We start from the raw sequence: 24,200 nt of genomic DNA on the forward strand, positions 1-24,200 counted from the left end.
ACAGCTCAAGCTGCTATGTTTCCATGACTGATAATCCAAGTGGTGTGACACCCAGCTGGTGTCAAAAGGTCAGGCTCTGTGATTCTAATGCACGTTCCTTATTTGCCAGCTCTTCACAAGACCAATACCAATACATTGTTAGACCTTTGCTGGAGGTAGACTTCTCCTAAGTAAGTTTAGAGAATGAGAACTTTCAGTGCCACAATTCCATTTTATTATCCCTTCAGCCTTTTACAGAACAGCTCCATCTTGTGGATAATCAGTAAATCTCGGTTCCTTTAGAATTTGACCTTTTTTTACTAATAAGTTTCCACAAGGATATTTTCTTAAGTAAACCCAATCCTAAATCGTAGCTTGTTTGCTCTTGTTGGTTGTTGTTGTGGATATAAATGTACGCTGGACTCAGCGATGCTAAAAAAAAAATTATATCCATCTTCATCTTGAGCTTTCTAGTAATGCTTTGTGTCAAAACTGATCCATCTGAAGAAGAGTAAGCCCGGAGCACTCTACTGCGATCACCATGTTTTACTGTGGATGTAGTGTTTTTGGGTGAGGAGCTGTCTTGTTTTAGACAACCAAACAGTTTAGTTTCAATCAATGGTTATCTTCAAAGTGTCACACAATATACTGTGCCAGAATTTATTGTATTCTTTGCAGATTCATACTGTTGCACAATCATTGTCGTCCTTTGCAGTCTCTATGATACTGATGTGGAAAAGTCTGGAAAATCAAGCAAAGGAATCATTAATCAGTCCAACCCCTCTCTTTTAAGTACTACTACCGCTGGCACTGAGCTCACTGAATAGCCCCACAAGAGACCTCATACCAACCACATTAAGGCAGAAAATCATTGTCTGTGCCAGGAAGCTAAATTTTTCAATTCTTCAAAAAAAAAAATTCAAAAGAATTTTATTTAATTTTCCGTTGGGATCAATTAAGTAATTCTGAATTTGAAAGGAAGCAGTCAAACATCATGGAAGAATAAATCCAGGTGAATAGGTTGAGGTGAAAACTGTTAAACAACAGCCAACCAAATATCAGTGGGTTGCACCATACACCCATGGTGTGTATAATTTTAGAGCCTCTGTGGACTGGAAAAAATAACCCATAATAAATTAAAACTTCTCTTCAGATTTATTAAATGATTTGCTCTGTTATCAGTGCACCCTGTAAAAGAACAGTTCAAATGCATCATTGAAAGCTTGAAAGCTCAAAATCAGGACAACATCCATGCAGGTGATGAGTGAATACGACTCTTTGACCAGGATTGTGAATAAACACACATTTAACTTTATTTTATATCAATGTATTAACATTTTATTCTAATATCAATAAACAGAATATATCAGTCCCTTATTTTTTCTTTCTTTTTTTTTTTTTTTTACAAAAATACCTGAAAAGATTACAGTAAGCCAACCAACTATTTACAGACTGAAGCAAAGCACATCATGAATATAGAAGCTCTCTCAAAAAAGAGAGAAGTCAGTTTTCCTGTTCACATTCCCTGAAATGCATGGTAGTTTTCATAGATTTTATTTTTTTATCATTATTTTTTTTCTTTACTCATTTGAACAACCAGATTATCTGTGACAGCTGAAAAAATTACATATGGATTTTAACTCATTCAAAAAGCAAAAAGGGCATAGGAGCTGAAAAGCTGAGAATTTGTTTTGGGCTTGTGTACATTTTAGCTGGGCTTAAGGACCATTTGTCCTAATTCAAAATGTCCATGAACTTTATAAATATAGTTTAGACCTCATGCCAGGCCTAAATGCTCACCTCAAAATTAATTTACAGCTTCCATGGCCACCAAAAGTGACTGTGCAACACCAGTACTATTGGTGTATTTTGTTTTCTTTTTAAATAGCTCTGTGTTGTTAGAAAAAATTGCCTGATCAGATTTATTACAAATAAAAACAATTAAACATACAATGTCCCATTTTTAGGTTGTGTATTTTGAGCTCGCTTAAGTAGTTTCATCTCAGTGTGACACAATGGGATAAACACTAGAGACTTGAGTTGTTTTGGCTTGATGAAGTGAAAGTGTTTATGGTAAATAATATTTTTTTCTCATAAAACTCGAGACCTTTTCACAATAGCCAGTTAAAAATTAATAACTTATTTTTGGGATAAAAGTGGAAATTCATTTCACAAGTATTTGAGTAAACCTTTGAACAACTGCAGAACAATCCACTTGTTTTATTGTGATATCACCATAGAAATTACCAGAATTTCACTAATTTCAACTCAAATCCACAATTAAGTAAATGATAAAACATAATCAATTAAATATTGCAGTTTGCCTAATAAATAAATTTCTCAGACAAAAAGGAAGCTGAAATTGTCTTAAAGTTTGTTTTACCCAGATACTGTCTGCTCTTACATGCTTTCAATAGTTTGTTAAGGCTGCTTGTGCTGTTTTTGATTCTCCACTGGCTAAGGAACCTTGAGGTAAAGAGTCCAATAGAGAGATACTTCCTATTTCTGTGTCTATTAAGGCCAGTTTATACTCATTATCTACGCAGACTGAACCTTTTGACACTGATTTTGAATTAGGTATTTGTCTTGACTCTCTATGTTTCAGATGTAAACTGTTGCTCTATTGTGACACCTAGTGGTTTTCTTAAGTTACACATTTAACAGACTTGGAGAGTGAGAACAGCTTCAGAAAAGAGGTTATTGAATATGCATATTCATTGGTATTTTCAGTAAAAAACCCTATTTTCTTCTTTCCTAATTGTGATTTTATTTTTACAACATTCATCGTGCTGTTCATTCTCAAGGTTAAAATTGACATTAATATTGTCAGTGTGCTTTAACCATAACTTTGTGATACTTATCATTTGAATGTATATGAAATGAGAAATCATAATCTGCAGATTGACATCTTGATCAAAGCTTCTTTTTCAACTCACTGTCTGCACCAAGCTAGGCGGTACCTGGCACACTGGAAGTAATGCTCTTTGGGATGGAGACAGTAACTGAGGGTAGGAGACTGTGTCTTATCAATTTTTAGAATCAGTAAGGTGTTTAAGATAAATTCAAAGGAAGGACAAAGGTGAAAGCATTTTAGAAAGGAACTGAGTTTCCAAAGACATAATGAGACAGGCCTGTGGTTAAATTGCGCCGCGAGAGGGTGAGAGAGAGCAAGACTTTCAGCAAATAACAGATGAGCTAAACAAAGTACAGCAACGTTAATCTCTTTTAGCTCTTAACCTCTGTCATTCCAAGAACATGCTGGATTTGGAAATGCTGGGAGTCTCTTTGGAATTCTACATTCTCTAGAAAATACAGACTGTTTCTAGTTATGCTAAGAAAAAAAAGCACACGTCGCTAACATACGTTGCTAAAACCAACTTAAAATGTGAACCCCATAATTATTTTGCGTTTGTTTTAAATGTTACTGCCATTTTAGTTAATCTAATTATGCTACTCACTGATATCAGTTATTAAAGCAAGCTTAAAATGTGAAATCCTTAATCATTTTGCCTTTGTTAGAAAATATTAGCAAAGCACAGTTTTACAGTGAGAAGCATGACTTAGAATCTGCTCCTAATATAAATAATTATTGAATGCTCACAACAGGGAGGCTTGAACTAAGGGATCTAAATGCTTCTTTTATCTTCTTATTTTATAGTTCTCAAAGAGAAGCTAGAACAGGCTAACCTCCGTATGTGAAGCTCAAAGCATTTGTACAAAAGTAGGAGAGGAAATTGGCCACAAAATTGAAATTTGTGTATCTCAATGTTTTTTGGGGGAATATTTAAAACAAAAAGGAAAACATAATTTCAGGTAATGTCATTACAAATATAATAGTCACAATGATTTCATGGTAATGACAAGCGAAAAACAGCAGAGACAGCGCTAAGACAGAACAAAAAAAAAAGTCTAAATTTTTCAAGTAATCAGACACATCCAGATAAATAAATACACACTGCTGCATCAATAAAAACCAGACAATCAAATAAAAAAAAAAGAAAATGTCATTGCATCTTAGATAAATTATGATGACCTTGCACAGAGAGACAACATAGTGCCGCTATTCTGCGTCTCAAGTCATCTACATAAATCCTTTAACAACCTGCAGGTCAATAAAAGATGGCTGTTGATGTACGAAAGTACATATATCTAAAAATCCGCTGGCTGTTTAGCTAAACAAGGCAACCAAAGATGCCCTGAACTAAAAACAACAAAAAGAAAAATCTAAAAGCTCAGGAGTACAAATGATAAAAAATGACTGCTATTTATGAAAGACATTTCACAGCAGGATACTCTACGCATTGGCAGCAACTTGTGAAAAGTGACAAAAAGAAAGTAAAACACAAAAAGGACTTCAAGCTTACAAGTGGAGTTTAGGGTTAAATAGATTTTGCTTTTCATTAGGTTTTCTGTTGATATAAAGTAAATATCCAACTCTAACAATAAAACTATTTAGCTCTTGTTAATTACAGAAACAGGGTCTTAGCCAATCACAAAAGGGAATCAAGTAAGAAACATTTCAAGCCAACATTTTCCAACAACTGTTCTGGTGAGAGTGAAAGACAAATAAACAGACATTGCTTAAAGAACTAACATAGCCACTAAATTTATCTCAATCAATCCTTTTGGGTTAACATTCAGTAGCAAGCTACATAATGTGTAACGAGAATAATGCAGAAAGTGTCTAAATCCTTTGTTTTAAATGCATTTCAAATGTGCTTCTGTTTTTTACAAATACAATTTACATGATACCAGCAGCTTGTATAGAGTTTTGCCATTTAAAATTATAAGAAGACAACAGAGGTGGCATTTAATATTGTCTGTGTACAAGTAAGCCAAGGGGGAAAAAGGCCACACTTATTGAATTACAGAGAACACTATGCTGTATTTCCAGGCATGCCCTTTTCAGGTGAGAGTTTATGGAACAAATGTTAAAGTTGCAGCACAATCTGGGTCGAATGTTTTTCACGCAATCGACAGCATTCTGTTTTGTGTTTCCTGTCATTTCACAAGGCCCACATCACACTGGATTAAGAGTGGATTACAGTCTCCAGGATCTCGATGAACTGTCATTCAAACCGTGAGGATGAGGATGCTTCTCTTTTCACAGTACTCAACAAATTACAACATCTACATTATGAGGATGTTTCCACATAACCTAGAGTTTCTTTCTGTGTCTGGGAGAGATTTTTCCATCTCTACCATGAGCGTCAGAACAGCCGTGGAGGAGGAGACAACTTTGTCCCTTCGAGGTGGTACCCTATAGTTTATGAACCGCTTACTTTATGAACCACCACAATCTGAACACTTAAGTTCTTTTCAAAACAAATGAGCTAAATTTCGCACTCTATTACGTGTCTCATGGATGCTCACTGCAGACCTTTCCAAGAACGTGCAAGGGCAAATTTTTAGAATTGCATTGGACTCTTAGTCCAATGTGAAATGGGCCATCCAGATGTTTGTGGAAAACTTTTGCATGAAAGGCAGAAATTATCCAAAGCTGAATGATAGCAAGTTGAATCAAGTCTTTAAAATGGGCCAGTTTATATTCATATGAATGCAATAATATAGTCCCCTTCCCAAGCTCCTTTTACCATACCTGAATTTAAAAAAAACTGAACAATACAATCAGCTGTCTGTCTAGTATATTTGCTCTGACTTAGCTGCTAATGACTGAATGGTAAAATTATGAAAAAATGTGACTGTTTTGTGGATATTTCGAAACAGAAATTTTGGAGATGGTGTGACAACCCAGAATGCTGTGCACCAAGTGATCTGCCATGGCTAATGTGACCTATATAGAGCTACAAACATTCAGATGGTGGGGGGGCAAAAAAATACAAAAACGGAATTATTTGAGGAGCTGTGCAGAGGAAATGTCTAAAAGGGAGGACAGTACAGATTTGACAAACGTATCATTTCAAAGACTGAAAAGGATTCAGGTGCCTTCAGATGTAATTCACGGTAAAATTTGGGCATGCCCATTCACGCCAAAAACGACATGGTGTGGTGGCACCATGTCTAGTTGAGTAATGCACCTAAAGAGATGCCATGCACCTTTAAAGGCCATGTGCACCGCAGCGACTTTTAAAACCAACGGAACATAGTCTCCATCCATGATATCCATTTTGAAAATGTGCCATCAACAGCTTACATGACACTGCAGTAAGTTAGAAGGAAACCAAATGGTCCACACAATAGCTTCAACTGTCCTGCTGATTGTCCAGTTTAAGAGAAATCAAGTCGATTCTTGAGAGATAACCCTTGAGGCACCCTCTCCCCCAAGCTTATTGATGAATATTGCCGGCATCTCATGAAGCAATTTTGCAACAGTGACGACACAAAATGGCAGCGTTCATTTCTTTTATCTTTGCTTTTTTTTTTTTTTTTCTTCTTAAAAGTGGAACCCCATGAGCAAGTCGTGCATCGGCTTCCACAAAACGTCCAAGAAAATCAGGAGGGACAAAAAAAAAAAAAAAATCCAGCCAGTCAGCAACGTCCAGCAGACTCACAATAGAAAACGACAACAGCGACACATCAGTCAATTCACCAGCTTCTTGGAAAGGTAAGAACAAACGACAGAGAGAACAGTGTTCCCCTCCGCTTTGTCTGTTAGTTTTCAGGCAGAGTCAAGTCAAGTTTCAGATGGTCACATGGTCCGAAGATGTCATAAGGCCACGACGGTGCACGGATGTTTGAGTTTACAAGGCAGGACGCCCCTGTTGAGCTGGTAGAACTCCACCAGCTGAATCAGGTCTGTGAATTTGGTTTCGCCGTCATCGAGGCTGAAGAAGACCTGGCCGTCCTCTTCACACTGAATAAAAACAAGAGAATCACATGGCATGAGATAAACAATCTTTCTTCTATAGACCAAAAATGGTTATCTAAAATGTCTGCGGGAACTTTCCTGGATTTACGACCTCAAGATTTAACAAAATAAAATGTTTTCTCTTATTTATATTCAAGGTTCACGCACTTCTTTTATGTCAAGATTCCTTATTTTTCTCAAACGGACAGATAGGCAGACAAACTGGCATAACTCACAACACTCTTATCTTTTTCTGCACTTATGCTGATCCTCAAAATATCAGACTTTCAACGATGCAAGAACCCTTTATGTTGTTACAGCTTGACAAGGTTTTTTTCTTTTGGGGTTGGGGGGTGGAATCTTGTAGGAGGAAGACATCATTAAGATAAAATACGTACCGGTAGGATCTGAAAATGTTTGATTTTCTGATGATGGCACAAAGTGAGGACAAAGGCCTTTGGGTTACTCTGACTGACTCTCAGCAGAAACAACCTTCACAGTAGAAAGAAGACAAAATCTGTGTGAGGAAAAAAAGATTTTCAGGATGGGTTTCCTCCTATCAGTTCAACTGACTCACCCATCTACTTGTCCCTGCTGGTGGATAATGCGATGGGATTCCTCTCTGGTTATCCTGCCGTAGAACCACAGCTGAGCTATGTGGATGACTGCACAGAATGCAAAAGAAAAAAAATTTGTTTCAGTGATGATTCAGAGCAAAAAGAATACAAAAGGGCAGGATAAAAAACCAGCTTTATGTACTAGATATTTACCCGAGTTAAGTGAAGCTTGGTGTAAGGGACTGTGGGAACCTAAAGCATTCACTCGATTTCTCTTCTGAAGGAAATGTCACAGAAAAAGAAAGCAACAGTCATTACTTTATGACACAAAGAGCTACAAAGACATTTCTAACTATTCTATACAAATGTGACTAAAGTTTGAATTTGATTGCTTAAAAATCATTTTTATAAAATGTTAAAATGTAAAAGTTGTACAAAAACTAAATTGAGTGAATGCAAAAAAACATTAATGAAAATAGTAAATTAATATTAAGCTATTGCGTCCCTTTGGAAAACCCCCCCAAAACGTTATGACATCACAACTTTCAAATATCACATAAAAAATGTATTTATATTAAGATTTTAATTGTCAATGTGTAGTGTCTTTTTCTCACCCTCCACATATGTCCCTCCTCCAAGGCAGCACTCTGAGCCTCGATCGGGTTATCAATCACCCGACCTATCCTCCCTGAGAAATCCATTGCCACGAGGGAGTTTTCCGATACACTCCTCTAGGGGGAGCCAGAAACACACAACAGTTTAAAAGGAGATGAAGTTGGAATGTGAACAAACTCCTTCCCAAAACATGCCAGCTTACAAAGCAAGGAGTATTTAAGAGTTTAGATTTTTATTTTTACATAATGTACATAAATAAATGAAACTACGGTGCTTTAAATGTGTCAAAAATGCATTCCTCTAATAAATAACAGTTTGAACTAAATATATGATAAAATCACATAGGATTATTACTATTATGTTAATAGTTCTTAAGCTGCAACACAGCATTAAATAAATTCAAATGAACCTTTCACTTGTGTAACAAACTCAATCGTAGACTGGGGAACCTGTGAGTCAAATTCAGACCAAATCCTCTTTAAGTGCACAAATCCCACATATCTTCAAGATCCAAAGGCAGTAAATTAATAAATATATTATTAAATCAATTAAATCTATGAAAATAAAAAATAGTAATTCAAAATTAACTTAAAAGCACATAAAATGATTTTAACATCTAATTAATCACTTTATAGTTCTGTGATGTGCAGTATGAATTTATTGCATCTGTCAGTCATAAATATTAAAGACATACTGGGCGTGGCTAACCCTGATTCACTCAAGATGATTTGTCTGAAGTTGCCTTTTAGGGATAATTTACCAGATATAAATCAATCAATCAATAAATAAATAAATAAATGTAGTAAAAAAACTTACCACTGGAGCTGAAAAGTGTGAAAGCAATGCTTTCCTTTGCTTATAGTTCTGGTACAATATGATCCCATACTGTCAAGAGGGGGAAAAAGACAAACATGTAAACCAGTGCAACAATTTTATTTGTAAACTGCAGGTGCAACAATCACATTTTTCTTGGCCTGTACAGATTTAAAATTTTATTTAAGTTCCAATTCAATTTTTTTTCCCAAAGGACTCTAACACAAAAATAAAAAAACAAACAAAAAGTGCTCTGGTTGTATATTTGGTTCCATGCAACTACTGTGCCTCATCATTGATTAAAACCATTCCAAAGAGGATACATTTGTATTGTTGATGTTTCAATTTTCATGTCTGATTCCTCAATAAAACTGCTCGACAACAAAACCATTCCAAAAAAATAAAAAATAAAAAATTGGCTGGTACTAATTTCAAGCCGTTTGGTTTATTTCGATACTAAACATAATGCACGTATCTTGACAGTTTAACAAGATAATCACATTGCATCCTTTTATTTTAGTCTTGTTCCAGAAACTCTTCCCATCCCCAAATTATGGAAAGCTGGTAGACGGTAGAATTACATCTTAGTGTTGATGAGGTACCTTAAAGATTCTGAAAGCAGTCATCCAACAGGTCCTGCTTTGTTCGTCCTCTGCACACAGCATCCTCAGCTCCTTTGTTTCTCCTATGGCTTTATTAAGCTGTAAATCAACAACATGTAGAGTTTAATCTCATGGCATGGTCAACTCCCTACTTCTAACACATGTGTCTAAATGATCTATTTTGCTCGTAGATAATTTAAAGGTAAAGCATTTTTAAAACCATTCAGGAGAGACAGGTGAGTGTTGACATTTCTCTGTTGAACAAGAAGCTAAACTGGACGTAGATGTTTTCTCAGCTCATAACATTTCACAATTTCAGCTTCTGATGATGACATAAAATCAGCTTCATCTGAATTGCAGTGTCTGACACTCACTTTGAAACAGAAGGTGTAGTCTGTGGGCGCACCATGTTGCTTTTTGCCTGTGATGACAGTGAAGATATTGTTGTCCTCCAGGTCTGCTAGCAACTGTAAATATCTGGGCTCCTGGAGACGGAGGGAATGAAGTCAGAACAGGAGGGCGAGCATCAGCCGCCGTCAGTAATCGCTTCTCCTCAGATTACATTTACCTTTGAGGTTCCTTTTGCAGAGCAGTAGAGTCCTGAGCGGCGCAGGAACATGTAAACCTTTTTCCAAGACTTCCTGCCCATGTCTTTCATGTACAAATATCCCTGGATTTCTGGGCAGGTGCTGGGCGAAAGGAAGTTCTGAAAATGGAGCAGGAAGAATTTTATTTTTTTGACTCCATACATCTGAAGCCTTAAAACTCTGTTTTAGCAGTAGGTAGTGTAAATATAAAGAACACAGAACAATCTCGGGTCTCTTTATAAAAGCATACTTTGCTTTTGCTAAAAGAAAGAGGGTCACTTATGCACATGTAAAAATACATTGATTTTATGTGCTTTGTGTTGACATGCAGTTATATATAATAAAGTAGAATCTTATTGAAAAGCTAATGTATTTTTGTAACTCAATTCACAAATAAAAACACATTATATAAATGAATATGAATACATTGATGTTTTAAAGCCTTTATTTATGATTTTTTTTTGCTTTCAGGTAATGAAAAGATAATATTCAAGATTAGAATGTTACCATTAAAAACATTTTCTTTAATACAGAAATTTACACTTGATGAACAGTATATTTAATACCTGCTCAAAGGTTGTTATCTTCAGACGGTATGCATATTCTGACTTATTGAATATGACTGCATATTTATTATTTAGTAATTTATTGATCCCGAGATGGTTAATAGTAAGAAATATAGTCATGCAAAACACATTATAGTAGGAATCTTAAATTTTAACAAAGAAACTTTGACCTGAGATCATGGATATGATTAGGATGAACATTAGACAAACTAAATCCAATCCAGATGAGAATTACATTTCACAGTTAACGTGTATAGATGGGAAATAAAATGTTATATATTTGGTGTGCAAAATAATCTCCTGTTTTGAATAGGATATCTACCAGGCGTATTAAAATAGATCAAGTTTTTTTATTACAGTTTAAATTTTCTACAAGTTAACACTAAGATAGCATAGACAGTGCTTGAGTAACTGAGTTTTCTCTGTATGTAGCAGAGCAATGCAGCACTGCCACTTTCTCACTTGTTACTGTGCATAGCTGACTCAAGCAAGGCTCCTACAAAACAGACTGCATCTGGAAAGCAGACCACTAAAGACTTCATCAACTGGCCAGTTGATGAAGTCCAAGTTAAGTCTTTAGTGGTCTTTAGTGGTCCACTAAAGACAGCTTGAAAGTCTTTAGTGGTCTTTCAAGCTGACATTAGTCGATGTCAGCTTGAAATATCCTGTTTCTATAAAAAGACTAATATGGTAAAAAAAAAGGTATAATAATCTGATTAACAGACATGCTTCATTAAAAACTAAACTCATCAAGTTTTTATGATGTATTTTTCATTAGTTTCACATATAAACAGGTAAATTAACAGAATGTGGCCGCGATGTACATTTTTGTGTAAACACTGTTTACACTATTTTTAATCAAGTTTATCGTACTATCAGAACCTTGCGGCAGGCCATGCTTGGCTGTTATGTACTGCGGTGCCGAGTGATATCGACGGTTTTCTGGGGCCGTCTTCGTGATACCCAAATGTGCTCCGCTGTCATCGTAATACCAGAGGGGTGAAATGCATTATCTATAAAGCAGAGAAGTTATTTATAGGGGTGGGTAAAATAATTGAAGAATCGATGCATCGCAATAATTTCACGCAAAATTCATAATCGATTAGGGGGCTCCTCAGAATCGATTCACCTCCTGACACGTAGGGGGCGCTGCAAGTTTGGTTAGTGTGCTGAGCACCGGAGCGCATAACAACAGTCATGGCGAGCAGCTGTAGAAAGCTAACTCTGTCAACTTTTAAGTCAGATGTTTGGGCTCATTTTGCTTTCCCGTCTAAATCTGGAACTCAAGAAGTCGACAAAAGCAAGGTGGTATGTAAGCTGTACCAGAGAGAATTAAAGTACTGCAGTAACACGACAAACCTGCGCAACCACTTAACCAGATACCACGCAGATGCGCTACAAAAACCCGAAGCACAATCTGTTGACTCCAAACAGACACAAATCGACAAATCATTCATCTCTAAACTTCCGCCAAGCTCTGCCCGCGCACAAAAAATCACAAAGTCTGTAGCCGTGTTTATTTGCAAGGACCTACGACCGTACAGTGTTGTTGAAAACAAGGGTTTTAAGAATATGCTAAAGATACTCGAACCACGATGATGATCAGTGTGGATCAGTTGCTTTTTCTGAACAAGAATTTCCACGTGCCCACTTAGTCTGTAACCAGAAATGAAGAACTGTACTATTACAGTACAGTTCTTCATTTCTGGTTACAGTACTATAGTTCAGTTCAAGATATGTTCAAAAATTAGAGGTTAATCACTACATGTTCAAAAGCTAAGAATGTTTACAAGCACTAAACTTTTTCAGTGCAATTCAGTTGAATACAACCCTATGATTTGTTTTTAAATCTGCACTAATATGCACAGATGTTATTGAAATGCATTTTTATTTATATTAGACTTTCAAGAGATAAGCAATGCATAATTTTATTTTACATGCACTTTATTTTTTATTGTTTATTAAGAACAGTTTTCTACTTTAAGCACATTGCAGAAAGAAGTTTGTTTCATTGCTCAGAAATGTGATGTTACAGAAGTTTGTATGAAAATAAATATTTTAAAAATGTCACCATTTTCTTAAATCATTTGTGTCTTCACAACTTTAAATCAATATCGAATCGAATCGAATCGCAACAGCAATAATCGAAATCGAATCGAATCGTGAGATTCCTAACAATACCCAGCCCTAGTTATTTAGAGACTTCCCGTCTCGCTCTGACCCAAATATCTATAGGATGATTCTAATTAGATTTTTTTTTAGCTCTACTAATACATTTATTGGTACTGGAAACATGTTTGGCACAAACGATGTTCCCACAGGAGACCGCAGCACAGCTGACAGAACTGGCAACCGCAGCTCTATCAGGTTTCTGCACACCAAAGATCTACCTACAGGAAAGCCTGTTCATTATCAACGCAATAAGACGTTGAAGAACGCCTTAAGCCCAGTTTGTTTTTTAGCACTAAGGGCTTGTATGTTACCTTGGAGAACTATCCATACCCCTTGACCTTTTCTGCACAGCTGTTTAAATGTGACTTTTATTGAACAGTGACAAAAAGATGGCCACACGAAGTTCTGGTAGAAGAAGGGTAATTGGTCAGAAATCAAACCTGAATTTTAATCAAAGCATTAATATGTTAAAATGACCCATGTCAAGACCATTCCAATCCAATTGGGGATTTTTTTGGCAAAATATAAAGTTTGCTATTCGAAGACACTCTGTATCCAATCTGTACTGTAGGGCTGATTGTACAAAGAAGAATGGGCAAACAAATTTAGCCTCTCGAAGCATATTATATCGAATATTTTTTCCAAAAGACATATAGCAGTAATTCTAGTTAAAGGCAAGTCTACAAAGTATTGCCGCGTGGTTGGTAATGTGATTTTGTATTGAACTATCAGATAAAATCCCAATTAAACACATTGATGTTTTAGATTGTCATTTGTCAAAATCTAAAAAAAGCTCAAGATGTATAAACACTTCTGCTTGTAGATGGAAAAACAGCAAGAGACGAACAAAGCTCTATTTGTGGTCCAAAGTTGGTCCAAAACTCCTATCTTTGTGACATGGGTGTGAATTGGACAAGACCAGATGGTGGAAGCAGGTTAGGTTAATAAGTGAAGTGACAGCTTGAGCTAGTAAATCTGATTTGGAACTATGATTTGCGGCTGAAAATACAAACTGCGCCAGAAGCCTCTTCAATATCTGAAGCACATGTTCCGCAGTGTTTTGGAAAAAAAGGAATATCATCATGGGCCTCATGCATTTTCCAACGCTGGCCAAGCACACATTCACATGCAACGATATCTCAAACAGCCTTCTTTCAGCACCTTGACTTCCCACAGTCAAATATTTCTTGTGTAATGTGGATTATTGCAACCACCTGGATGAGCTCAGTTCGGAGAGCGCCTTGCTTTTGTACTGTGCTCTAATTGAGCGAAAAGATTGTGAATTTAGCAGAAGTCAAACGAAGGGAATTCCTGACACAGCTCCAGCTCATTCCGATCCCTAATATATGTCGAACGCTACGTCTCTATAATCAGAAGGAGGGCCAACGGCTTTCTCTGAGTGCGAAGGATGAACAGAAGGATCTGTTTCTGACAGCTCTCCAAGACAGAGCCAGTTTTTTTTTAAACCAAAGCTCCTCAAATTCCCAAGAACCGAGAGGCAGTTCTGCCGCTCATATGCAGGCCTGCACAAACTTCCAATTAGTTAAGAAACTTTAAGCTTTGCATGCTTTGTTACATTAGAACCATAAACCATTTATGTATCTGCATTTATGGTAATTTGGAATCAGTTCACCTCAGTAAATCCTCTCATGCAGCTTTGCACATAAAAAAAAACAAAAAAAAAACTTAAAAAAATTTAAAGAGAGTGTTTCAATAGCAGCTTCAAAACATCGTCTCCTATGATGGATTTTAATATCTTAATAACCACTACCCCATTTTTATTATTTTTTTTTACAGATTGCCTTCTAGAGAAAATATACACCCCATCATCATGATGCTGCCACCAACATGTTTTACAACGAGGATGCAAAATTCCCCAGGTTTGCTGAAGTGTGATCTGAGGCCATACTTCAAATGGGACTTTATGTGGTTTTCGTTCAGCCATCCTTTTCTTCTTGCCACTCTTCAAGGCCATAAACACGACTATTGCTTGTCTTATTAACATATTCTACCCCATCAGCTATGAAACTTAGTCATGATTTCTGTCTGATTTTAACTCTCTTCTGAAAACCAATCTTTCCAACCTTTGAGGAAATGGGAAGTGTTGGTTTTAATTCATTTTTATGTTAGTTGTTTTTTAGTTAACTGGAATGGTTTTAATTTGTTTCAATCTGGTATTGTTTGTTTAATTTCATTATCATTTTAATGGATATTGCCAGATTTTTATTTTTTTAACCGTAGACTATTTTTGCACTGAGATTAAACTGACTGTTTATTTAATGTATCGCTTTTTGTGAATTATCACATAAATTTAGGATGAGCCACAATAAGTCGATGCTTGCAATATTACAAAATGTTTAAGTCTATTCTTGCAAGGCAGGGTGTACTTTGCGCTTCAAATGGCCTGATTCCATCCATCACAGGTGGTTGGGCTGTGGTGCGCGTATCGAGACAGTCGTGTGTCAACAAAGGATCAACAGTAGTTATTACTGTTGCCTCTGACGAGACATGCTGTCTAAGGGTCAGGGGTGAGGTGTGCCAGCTTGATTGTACAGTACGCGGCAGGTGGTGACTCTGAGCAAACGACACTGTGTGCGTGTCAAGAGAAGGAAGAGGAGGAGGAGGAGTGACAGTCAAAGACAGACACGCAAATGGAGAGAGAAACAGAGAGAGGAAGGTTCGTACCTGCAGGAGTTGAGATGGCGGAATTTTATGATCGTTTTCCTGGCACCATGCGACCATGTGGTCCGGGAAAAATGTCTAACGGAGGAGAAGGAGGAGGAGGAAGGGGACATGTCAGAGACTGTGACAATAATTACAGGGCGGAGGTGTTGTGACAGCAACAGACGTCAAGCAAATGTCATTAGTTCAATTGCTGTCATAGCGTTTCACAAGGGCAACAAAAGAGTTTCTCAACAAGCAGACCTGTCACAACAGGTCGCGCCGTTCAAGAAAAGTAGACAACTGCATCAAACTGTGTTGGGGGATTTTTAATGAGGTTACCCAAAACATCTTTGTTTTTACAGATAGCAAGGAACAATCAACACAATTTCGGTTGCTTTACATGTTTTAAGATATCTCAATAAGGATTTTTTCCAAAGTGACATTGTGGATGAAATGACGTCTGGCAAAAATAAGTACTACTAACCAGAGGGTTTCTGAAGAATTCATATTTGGCATAGTTCTTCCTGAAGAGGAATCTACTGTCGCTACTCATGGAGGCCTGGACCTGAACCACCCGCTCGTGGTCTTCTAGACAGCGCTCTGAAAACAGAAAGAATATTCTTTACTTTAAAGAACTATTTTTGTCTGAATCAAAACAGAAACAGCAAAACCCAAATAAAATTTTAAAAAAATTGTATTTCATAAAAGCTGCTTAGAAACACTGGTAACAGCACAAAAGTCACATTTAAACAGAAAGTCACTGGGATTACTTTTCAGACAGAAAGAGAAATAATAAAAAAAAACAACAACATAATGAAAGTGAAATAAAAAGCACAAACCCTTACTGTTGGCTGTTCTAAATTTAGGCTCCTGAAACCTTTAATTTCCTATAAAAAACATTCCAGTAGCGTGCGACTCCCCCACCTGTTCCCAATGCAAATCAAGCAGTTTTTTCCCACAATCCGCGCCTTGTTAGTCCTCGTTTTAGAAGCGGAACGTCACAGTGTTGCACCGTTACTCATTTGCACATTAATGGAACACAAGTGTTATGAATGAATAAATGAACAGGGCTGGCATACTCTCAACTTAATCATACATCGTCTTAGGCAATAATGAAACTGCTGCCCACAGGGTTCAGAAACTGTGAATTAAAGCAGAATGCTGTCTTTTTCTGTGGCTAAAACAATTTTAAATTACAAGCTGGTTTTACAGCTGCAGGCTAATCCAGCTAACCGACTGCTGATATTAAAACCAAAAACCTCCTAATGTGGGTAAATATAAAGCTGTGATTCAGAGCAACGTCTGATCTTGTATGAATATAGTCACAACTGTGGTTTTTTTTTTATTTTTTTTGTTTAAATCAATTTCCTAAACCGAAAGTGAGTCACACAGTTTCTCCGCTCTCTCAACATCTGCTACTCCCTTAATTGGTGGCTTTTTTTCCTAATAATTAGGTAAATAACAGGTCTTAATTAAACAGAGTACAACAAACAGGAATAAGTTGCTGTGGCACGTGATGTCCAAGCTTAATTTTGGTGCTTGCTTTTGTGTTCCCTCCCTTTCATGCCCTCTGTCACGATCTCTGTACACTGTCACGACCGATTTCTTTCCTTCCACTTCAGCCTGTCGCCCCATGAGTCAGGCATGTTTGCAGCTGTGACTCACCGTGCAGCTCCAACTCCCTCAGCCATAGTTGTTAACCTTTTTTAGTCGGACACGTAGAGGTCAACGTTACTTATCCCAATGGGCCATTTCACCCTATTCAATTGCATGCCAGAATTGGGCTGCGACACAGAGGAACGGGACTGTCTTTGCAAGCTGTGTGCTGTTCCTTTATTGTCTTCTAAACTATCATGCATTATAGTTTTTTTTTTATTATTATTAATTTTGTATTACCGTAATATTATTTATTACATTTTTTCTCGGGGTCACCATAACAACTACTTATTTAGCAGCTTTTGTGCACAATGCCAACCCTCTGGCCGTTGCCGTGTATAAGGCTGGAAAGTACAGTTCTCAGCCACACAACAGTTGTCAGCGTATTACAGCAAAGTAGCATTAACTAAAACATCTTCAACAAAAAAAAGAGAACTAAGATCTAAATGAAAATAATTTTATTTGCTGCAGTCGAGATACTTTTTTTTTTTTTTTTTTTTGTTGCGTGTCATGCAAAGTGACAAAGGGTAAATTTGCCACTGCTTCATTATATGTCATTTTCAGAATCCTGTAAACACTAAATGCGGTAAGCAGTTATTCTGGACGACAAAAGAGCACAGTTGCAGAACAGGTTCTTTAAAACACAATAACGACTATAATAGAAGCGAGGGATGCTGAGCCAGAAATGATGTCATTCACAAGAAACCAACACAGTCTGACAGCACCGGGTTGGCAGCAGTGATGAGAAAAATACGTCGATCATGACAGATGGTGAAATATTAGGTTAGAGCTTTGGGAGCCACACTTTGAATAATGCAATATATTTTCTAAGATTTTACTCGCCTGACAAGCACGGCAGTCTGCACAGAGAAGCTCTCAGATGTTAGTTGTCAGCTTAAGCAGCAGAAATGAAATGTTTTTGCACCATGTCTCTTTGGGCAATGTGTTTCACTCCCAGAAACAAAACTCCTTTTAAAATTACACCCCTTCCTTCCAACATCTGGGTAACTGTGCAGAAATGAGTCCTCCATGAGTGTTTTATAATCGCCCTCCCTCTCTAGGGGAGGCCTGGTTTTTAACATTAAGTTGTCTGAAACTTTTTTGCGCTATTTCACGCTGCCGAGTTTAACACAATTCTATCTCAAAAGAAATGGAAACCAAAAAAATTACGAGAACAAGCTTCAGGTGTTTCCTACGTTTTTCTCTTCTTTTTTTTTCCACTTTTGAATCTTGTTTGGACTGCAGTCACTCTGATGCAGTAAGTGCTTCTATTTTCAGGCTCCAGTGCAGAACTAAAGAAAACCTCTAATGCGAAAGAAAGGTTTTTAAACTCGTCATCAATCATCACCTAGCTGGCGTGTCAATTACAGTGCTGGAGCTATAATGTTACACAGGCGCTGACACTAAGGGGGGGGGGAAAGGCGAGAAAGGTTTTGTTACATTGCTCATCAGGTACATCACATCTCCTGAGCTGTAACGATCAATTATGATTCTCTTGACCCACTTCAGAAAGGCTGAAAAAAAATAAATAAATACAAATAAACTTGGCACTTCAAATTTAAAGTTTGTATTTTGTCAGTGTCTTGAAACCGCAAATGTAAGAGTTTACAGGAAAGAGTCTATTTGCTAGTGTGTGAATCTTCCTCTGCATACAACAAAAAATTGTATTTCTTTCAATTAACTCAAAAACAAAGCTACTTAGAAGGTAAAAAAGAAAATTTGGAGAGTAATAAATAATAAGGATAATTTTTCATTGGCTTAAAACTAAAAGCTCTTTCCAAAACAAGCAGCAAAATGTCTCTTATGTGTTAAAACCTCATCAGAAACATTAATCAAATTTAAGATCAGCAGGTCAGACCTCAAAGAAAATTGGAAATCTGTGACAAGTGCTTCTCCAATTAAAATCAAACCCAGTACAAAACACTTGCAAATAGTTACACAAATGTTTTTGGTTGAATTCCAACAGTTTCTTTTGTCTGTGTGCTCAAAAGACTAAAGTGCATTAGAGCTATGAACTCAGTCATAAAGGGCTTTTCATATTAAACATGCTAAATGCTAAATTTAAATTGCAACAACAACAAAAAAGTAAATTAGAGCCACTTCGATATTACTTTTGTTAAAAGGTTTTTCCTTGCATAAGAAAATGCAGATGAGCCACAATGACTTCGCTCTGTATATGTTACCCTTTGGACAGTGTGCGCTTATGTTATACAATATGCTCATCCACTCACGCTTCAAGAAATGCCTGCATTAGAATATGCGACTATTCTGCCCACCCAACTATGCAGCCATAATTCCATGCATGAATATGGTGCAGAGACAGGAATGCACTTCTGTAAGGCAGTGATAACACTGCACATCCTCACCCACCCAAGGGGACTTGAGCATGGTTTCTTACCTAGTCCTAGCAGTGGGTGGTGTTCAACAAGTGCCCAACTGTTGTCATCCACACAGTGGCTTTTATACACCAGGAGCTGGCACAGATGCCTGACCGTCATGTCGGCTGGAATCTCCACAACTTTGCACATGCCGTCCTCGCTAAAGATCTTCACAATCTGAAAAGAAGATGCAGAGGGCAAAGTTAGAGGAAATAGAATGAAGAGTGTCTGAGTAACATGGATTGAAAACAGGGGAAACAAAATCTGAAACAAAAGTCCAACAGAGCTGTTATACACATTTTTACTTAAGTTCAATCAATCAAAATGTTCGGAATTATTAAAAAAAAGACAAATACAATCAAGAAATTTAGTCAAACCAGCTTAATACATGGTCAAAGTAAGCAATTTCCCCCCACCCCTTCAACACCGCGATAACCTTTCATGAACCATAGCATACAATACACAGGCTTGTCATTATAACACACAATAGAAAAGAACAGATATTCAACACTGTGTAGCAATTATGGCGTTAGAAATCACAGGCGAGCATCTAAGCCATATTCTTACTGTAATACAGAGACAAATATACCATAGTGTATTACAAGCATCTCCTCTTTTCAACACAAAGTCTAAATTACTATGTATGTATATATGCACAAAATTACAGCTTCTAAAGAAAATGTATGGAGAGATTTAAAGAAAAAGGTTCAATGCGGAGCACCACTGACCCTTTGGAAAAGAAGATTTTATTATATGCATAGCCAAAAATGACTGGAAAAAAAACCCAAATTGTACATAAATGCATTATTGCTGCTGACATATAAACTCCTAAACAGATGCCAACCATCGACGTGCAAGTTACCCCCTTCAGCACCAGATGTGTAACATTTCACAAGTTCTTTTTCCTCCACATAATCCAGAAATTGCAACTGCCAAATACAATGTGGTTAATGCTTCTAAATTTACTTAAATTATGTGTCCAAGGGTTATTTTTAAAAAAAGAATGACATGCAGGGGCAGAGAATACGCACATCCAATGGCATAAAGAAAAAAAAAAAAAAAAAAAAACTAAACTGGAGCTGCAAATAAACTAAGCTCGTTAGCCCATAAAAATATCCAGACTGCCAGCATTTCACATGAAAAATCTAAATATTACACCAAAAATATATCAGGGTAAGCAAATGTTCTCCTTCCCCCAAGTAAAGCCCTATCGTTAAGCATCTTAGTCTGCACAAACCAAGCCTGAGGCTGTCTATTTTACATTAAAACGGCTCAGTCATTCAGCTGGTAAAACATATGATTCTTTCTTTTGTTGCCCTGCTCACATCTTTGATGAAAAAGTGAAGATAGCCAATTAAAGTAATGTCTCCATAAATCTATTGGCTCCAGTTAAGCATGGCTGTACCTCAAAGAGAAACAGACAGATTGTAAAAAAAAAAAAAAAAGATAAGAGAGAGGGGGGAGCAAAGAGAGGCAGAGCCACCCCAAAGGAAAGAGGTGAAACGCAGAGAGAGAGTGGTCTTACCTCCATGGCCCGCAGCAGGCAGCAGTCCGGGGAACACGAAGGCATTTTTGGAGTGTGTCTGTCTCCGCAAAACTCACAAGCACACAGTCCACCTTAGACCAAAAAAATGCTGCCGCTTTCCTCTCCAGAGACTATAGGAGAAATATGAATTAAGGCAGCTGACAGCTGAGCTGCCTATGTTACAGCTAATACCTTAGTGTATCCCAAGGCCGCTTGCTGTATCAAGAAAGGAAGGGGGAAAAAAAAGAGAGAGAGAAAAAAAAAGATGAAGAACAGTCTGGTTGAAGTAAAGCCGGCGTGTGCAGTGGCACACAGGGCACACGGGCAGTAACAGTCAGCGGCTGGATGGCAGCAGGTACAGCGCAGAGCTCCCAGTGCCGGCTCAGTCTGACAACTATCGGTCTTCCTCTCCTTCCTTCCCGCTCCCTCCCCCTCACAAAGGGTTACAGCCTCAGCCACGGGCTCCGAGGCGCACCGAATCAAACCACACACTCACCAACCAATCATAAAGCTCCAGCGGGCTGATGTAATCATTCCCACACAGACCTGAGCACGCAGAGGCGCACACACACACACACACACACACGCTCGCGCACGGGTGCACACACACGCACACACCCTCCCTGAGAGGCATGCACACTCCAGCAGACACACAGACGCACAGTCATACACAGACACCGCCAACTTTTTCAGAGCCCCCTTCGAGCTCTCTGCCTCGGTTTCTTTTTAGACCTTGATGCATGAGGGATCATTTGAGAAGGGCGTGGGGCTGAGAGGAGCAGCTGGGGGAGGAAGAAAAGGAAGGAAGGAAGGAGAGGGGAAAGTTTGTTGCTTCTCCTGCCTCCAAGTTTTTTAAGCGAGAACTTCTTGGCTTGTATGTTCTCCACCTCTCCTTGTTCTCTCTTTCTCTCTCTCCCTCTCCAGTCCTTCTATTCTTCCCTTCCTGCTGTTTAGCTCTGACTCGAAGCAAATACAATTAAGCCAAAGTGGAGAACGACACACACACCCCGTGTCTTCAGGCGCCTTGAACTTTTTCACGTTTTGTCACACTACAAAACCTGGAGTATTTCATTGGGATTTCTTGTGATAGACTCACAGAGTAGCATAGCCCTGTGGAGTGGAAGTGGAAATGATCCATGGTTTTAAAACAAGGCTTAAAAGGAAAATAAAGACGAAAGTGTGAGTTTCATCTCAGCATAAATGCAACTGTTTGTGTGAAAGCCACAGAGTATATAGCCCAGCCACAAAGCAGGGTTGGGCTATAGAACAATGTTCCGAGACTTAAACATTGCATGAGGCATTGTTCAGTCTGTCATTAAATGGAAAGAGTATGACACATCTGCAAACCTACAAAGACAGAACTGTCCACCTAAACTACATGTGAAAGGAGAGCATTAACCAGAGGAGCAGCCTAGAAACCAATGGTAACTCTGGAGGAGCAGCGAAAATCGTCAGCTTGGTCTGGAAAATCTCTTGACAGCCCAAATACAGGGGAAGTCTTATGTGTTTTCCAGTCACACTGTATCATTTTATAGTGCAATCAAGTAATGCTGTACTCGACTTAAAAGAAATTTGACTGCGCAATTTAACACCTTGAAATTGGGCTTTTGACTCTTTAAGAAAGTCTTGCTCTTTCCAGTCTACAACCTTCATGAATGTATCATCAATTTTATCCACAATTTTATCAGCGTTGCACTAAGGAATAGTTTACTGAGTACAGCAGATGCGCAGATCCACCAGGTGTTTGCTAATTGTTGCTGACTAGTCTGAAGGAGCTGAGTGGGGTCGTAGCAGGGGAAGGAAGCTCTGTATGGCTCAGAGGAGGAGCTGGGTCGCCTAGAAGGAGGTGCTAGAACCAACCAGACTTTTTGCACAGCTAAATAGATGACATGGGAGATTAAAGAATTTCTCAAACACACATTAAATAATCAAAGCAGATATTTCTTTGATGAGGAATAAGAGCTTTACATGATGTTGCATCATGACATGATGTAAAGCTCAAAAAAGTCAATTTTACATAACACTGCCCCTTTATGAATTTTGAACTCCACAAATGTGGTAAAATATATTTTTTTTAAAAAGTCACTGCTGAAAGAACCTCATAAGAACTCAGTATGCCACCAGTCATGTATTCCAAACAACAAACATATGGAGGGAGATGGTCTAGTCAGATAAATCAAAAACAAGCAAAACACAATTTGCGGCTAAAAAAAATGGTCACTGCACATCACTCTGATCACGCCATTCTCAGAGGAAAACATGACAGTGACAAATAAAAAACTCCTCACTTCCTTAAGCAACTGGCGTCTGAAAGAAGCCTGTTTAAAAATTGCTGTGCTTTTTTAAAGACCGGTATTTGTATTTATGTTGTCGTGATTTCTGCGACGTGGAGTCAACCGTTCAGTTTACCAACAAAAGACTAAAGAAGAAGTTGTAAATAGTTTGTTACTGTCACTTTGTTGTCACAATAAATACCACGAAATATCATTTGGCTGTACCTGCAACAAAATCTGACTGAACAATGTATTGACTCAGGGGTTTACGATACAAATGAATGTTTTCTACATTTCTACTTCTGAAAAAAACAAAAAAAAAGAAAGGATGTGTCATTTTCTTTTTACTGCAACAACTTTATGTTAGTCTGTCATACAAAAGGACGTAAAAATGTATGGTTAATGTGAAAAATTAGAATGAGGTCTAGGGAGTATCAGTACTTTTTCAAGGTCTTTATGCTCCTTTTAAACTCAAGATATTTAACACACCAGCAGTGGATGGGCCAAAGCCTTGACGTGCCATGTCTGGAATAAAGTTACAGTAACTTGGCTGTGTTCATTTGTCAGGAAAAGGCGTGTACATGAATAGTATTTAGAAGAAAAAAAAAAAAAAAAAAAACTTTTCAGAAATTGCGAAACAGTGGCAGCACAGGTAGGAGTCACAGAGATTCCACTGAATTTTTTTCAGCAGGAAGCACTGGGGAGAGATGCTGGCAGAAACAGGAAGGGTTCGAGGCTAAGAGAAAGAAGGCTGTAAGAATGCGCATGCACTGAGGCACGTACACGCATGTATGCGTGTGTGTGCGTTTCTGTGAGACTGTGGGACAGGGGAGAGACTGACACAGACGGATGTGAGAAACGAAGGAAAATGAGTGGGAAGAAGAGGGAAGTGCGAGCAAGAGACGCAGTCTGGTGACACACTGCAGCAAAATGCGGAGCATGAATGCCGTCCACTGTTAACCACATATCTAGCCTGCACAGCTGCGTTCCTGCCCACCCCCTCTC

The 24,200-nt window shown here is 37.9% G+C and overlaps 1 protein-coding gene across 3 annotated transcripts in view; it reads right to left on the reverse strand.

Annotated features, from left to right (window-relative positions):
- Nucleotides 1–2,395: 2,395 nt before the first annotated feature.
- The window catches only part of grb10b (growth factor receptor-bound protein 10b), a 71,217-nt gene continuing 49,412 nt past the window's right edge, over nucleotides 2,396–24,200 (reverse strand). For all 3 annotated transcript variants that reach the window (XM_044117930.1, XM_044117931.1, XM_044117932.1), the window contains exons 6-17: nucleotides 19,418–19,574; nucleotides 15,848–15,963; nucleotides 15,385–15,459; nucleotides 9,943–10,080; nucleotides 9,749–9,859; nucleotides 9,375–9,473; nucleotides 8,776–8,844; nucleotides 7,959–8,075; nucleotides 7,558–7,621; nucleotides 7,365–7,452; nucleotides 7,186–7,279; nucleotides 2,396–6,793 (exon numbers count right to left, since the gene is read on the reverse strand). In XM_044117930.1, the coding sequence (XP_043973865.1) occupies nucleotides 6,647–6,793; nucleotides 7,186–7,279; nucleotides 7,365–7,452; nucleotides 7,558–7,621; nucleotides 7,959–8,075; nucleotides 8,776–8,844; nucleotides 9,375–9,473; nucleotides 9,749–9,859; nucleotides 9,943–10,080; nucleotides 15,385–15,459; nucleotides 15,848–15,963; nucleotides 19,418–19,574 (1,275 nt within the window). In that variant the 3' untranslated portion in view covers nucleotides 2,396–6,646. The remainder of the gene's footprint in view (nucleotides 6,794–7,185; nucleotides 7,280–7,364; nucleotides 7,453–7,557; nucleotides 7,622–7,958; nucleotides 8,076–8,775; nucleotides 8,845–9,374; nucleotides 9,474–9,748; nucleotides 9,860–9,942; nucleotides 10,081–15,384; nucleotides 15,460–15,847; nucleotides 15,964–19,417; nucleotides 19,575–24,200) is intronic.

This window comes from Gambusia affinis, linkage group LG05, assembly GCF_019740435.1.
Source record: "Gambusia affinis linkage group LG05, SWU_Gaff_1.0, whole genome shotgun sequence".
NCBI classification, from domain to species: domain Eukaryota; kingdom Metazoa; phylum Chordata; class Actinopteri; order Cyprinodontiformes; family Poeciliidae; genus Gambusia; species Gambusia affinis.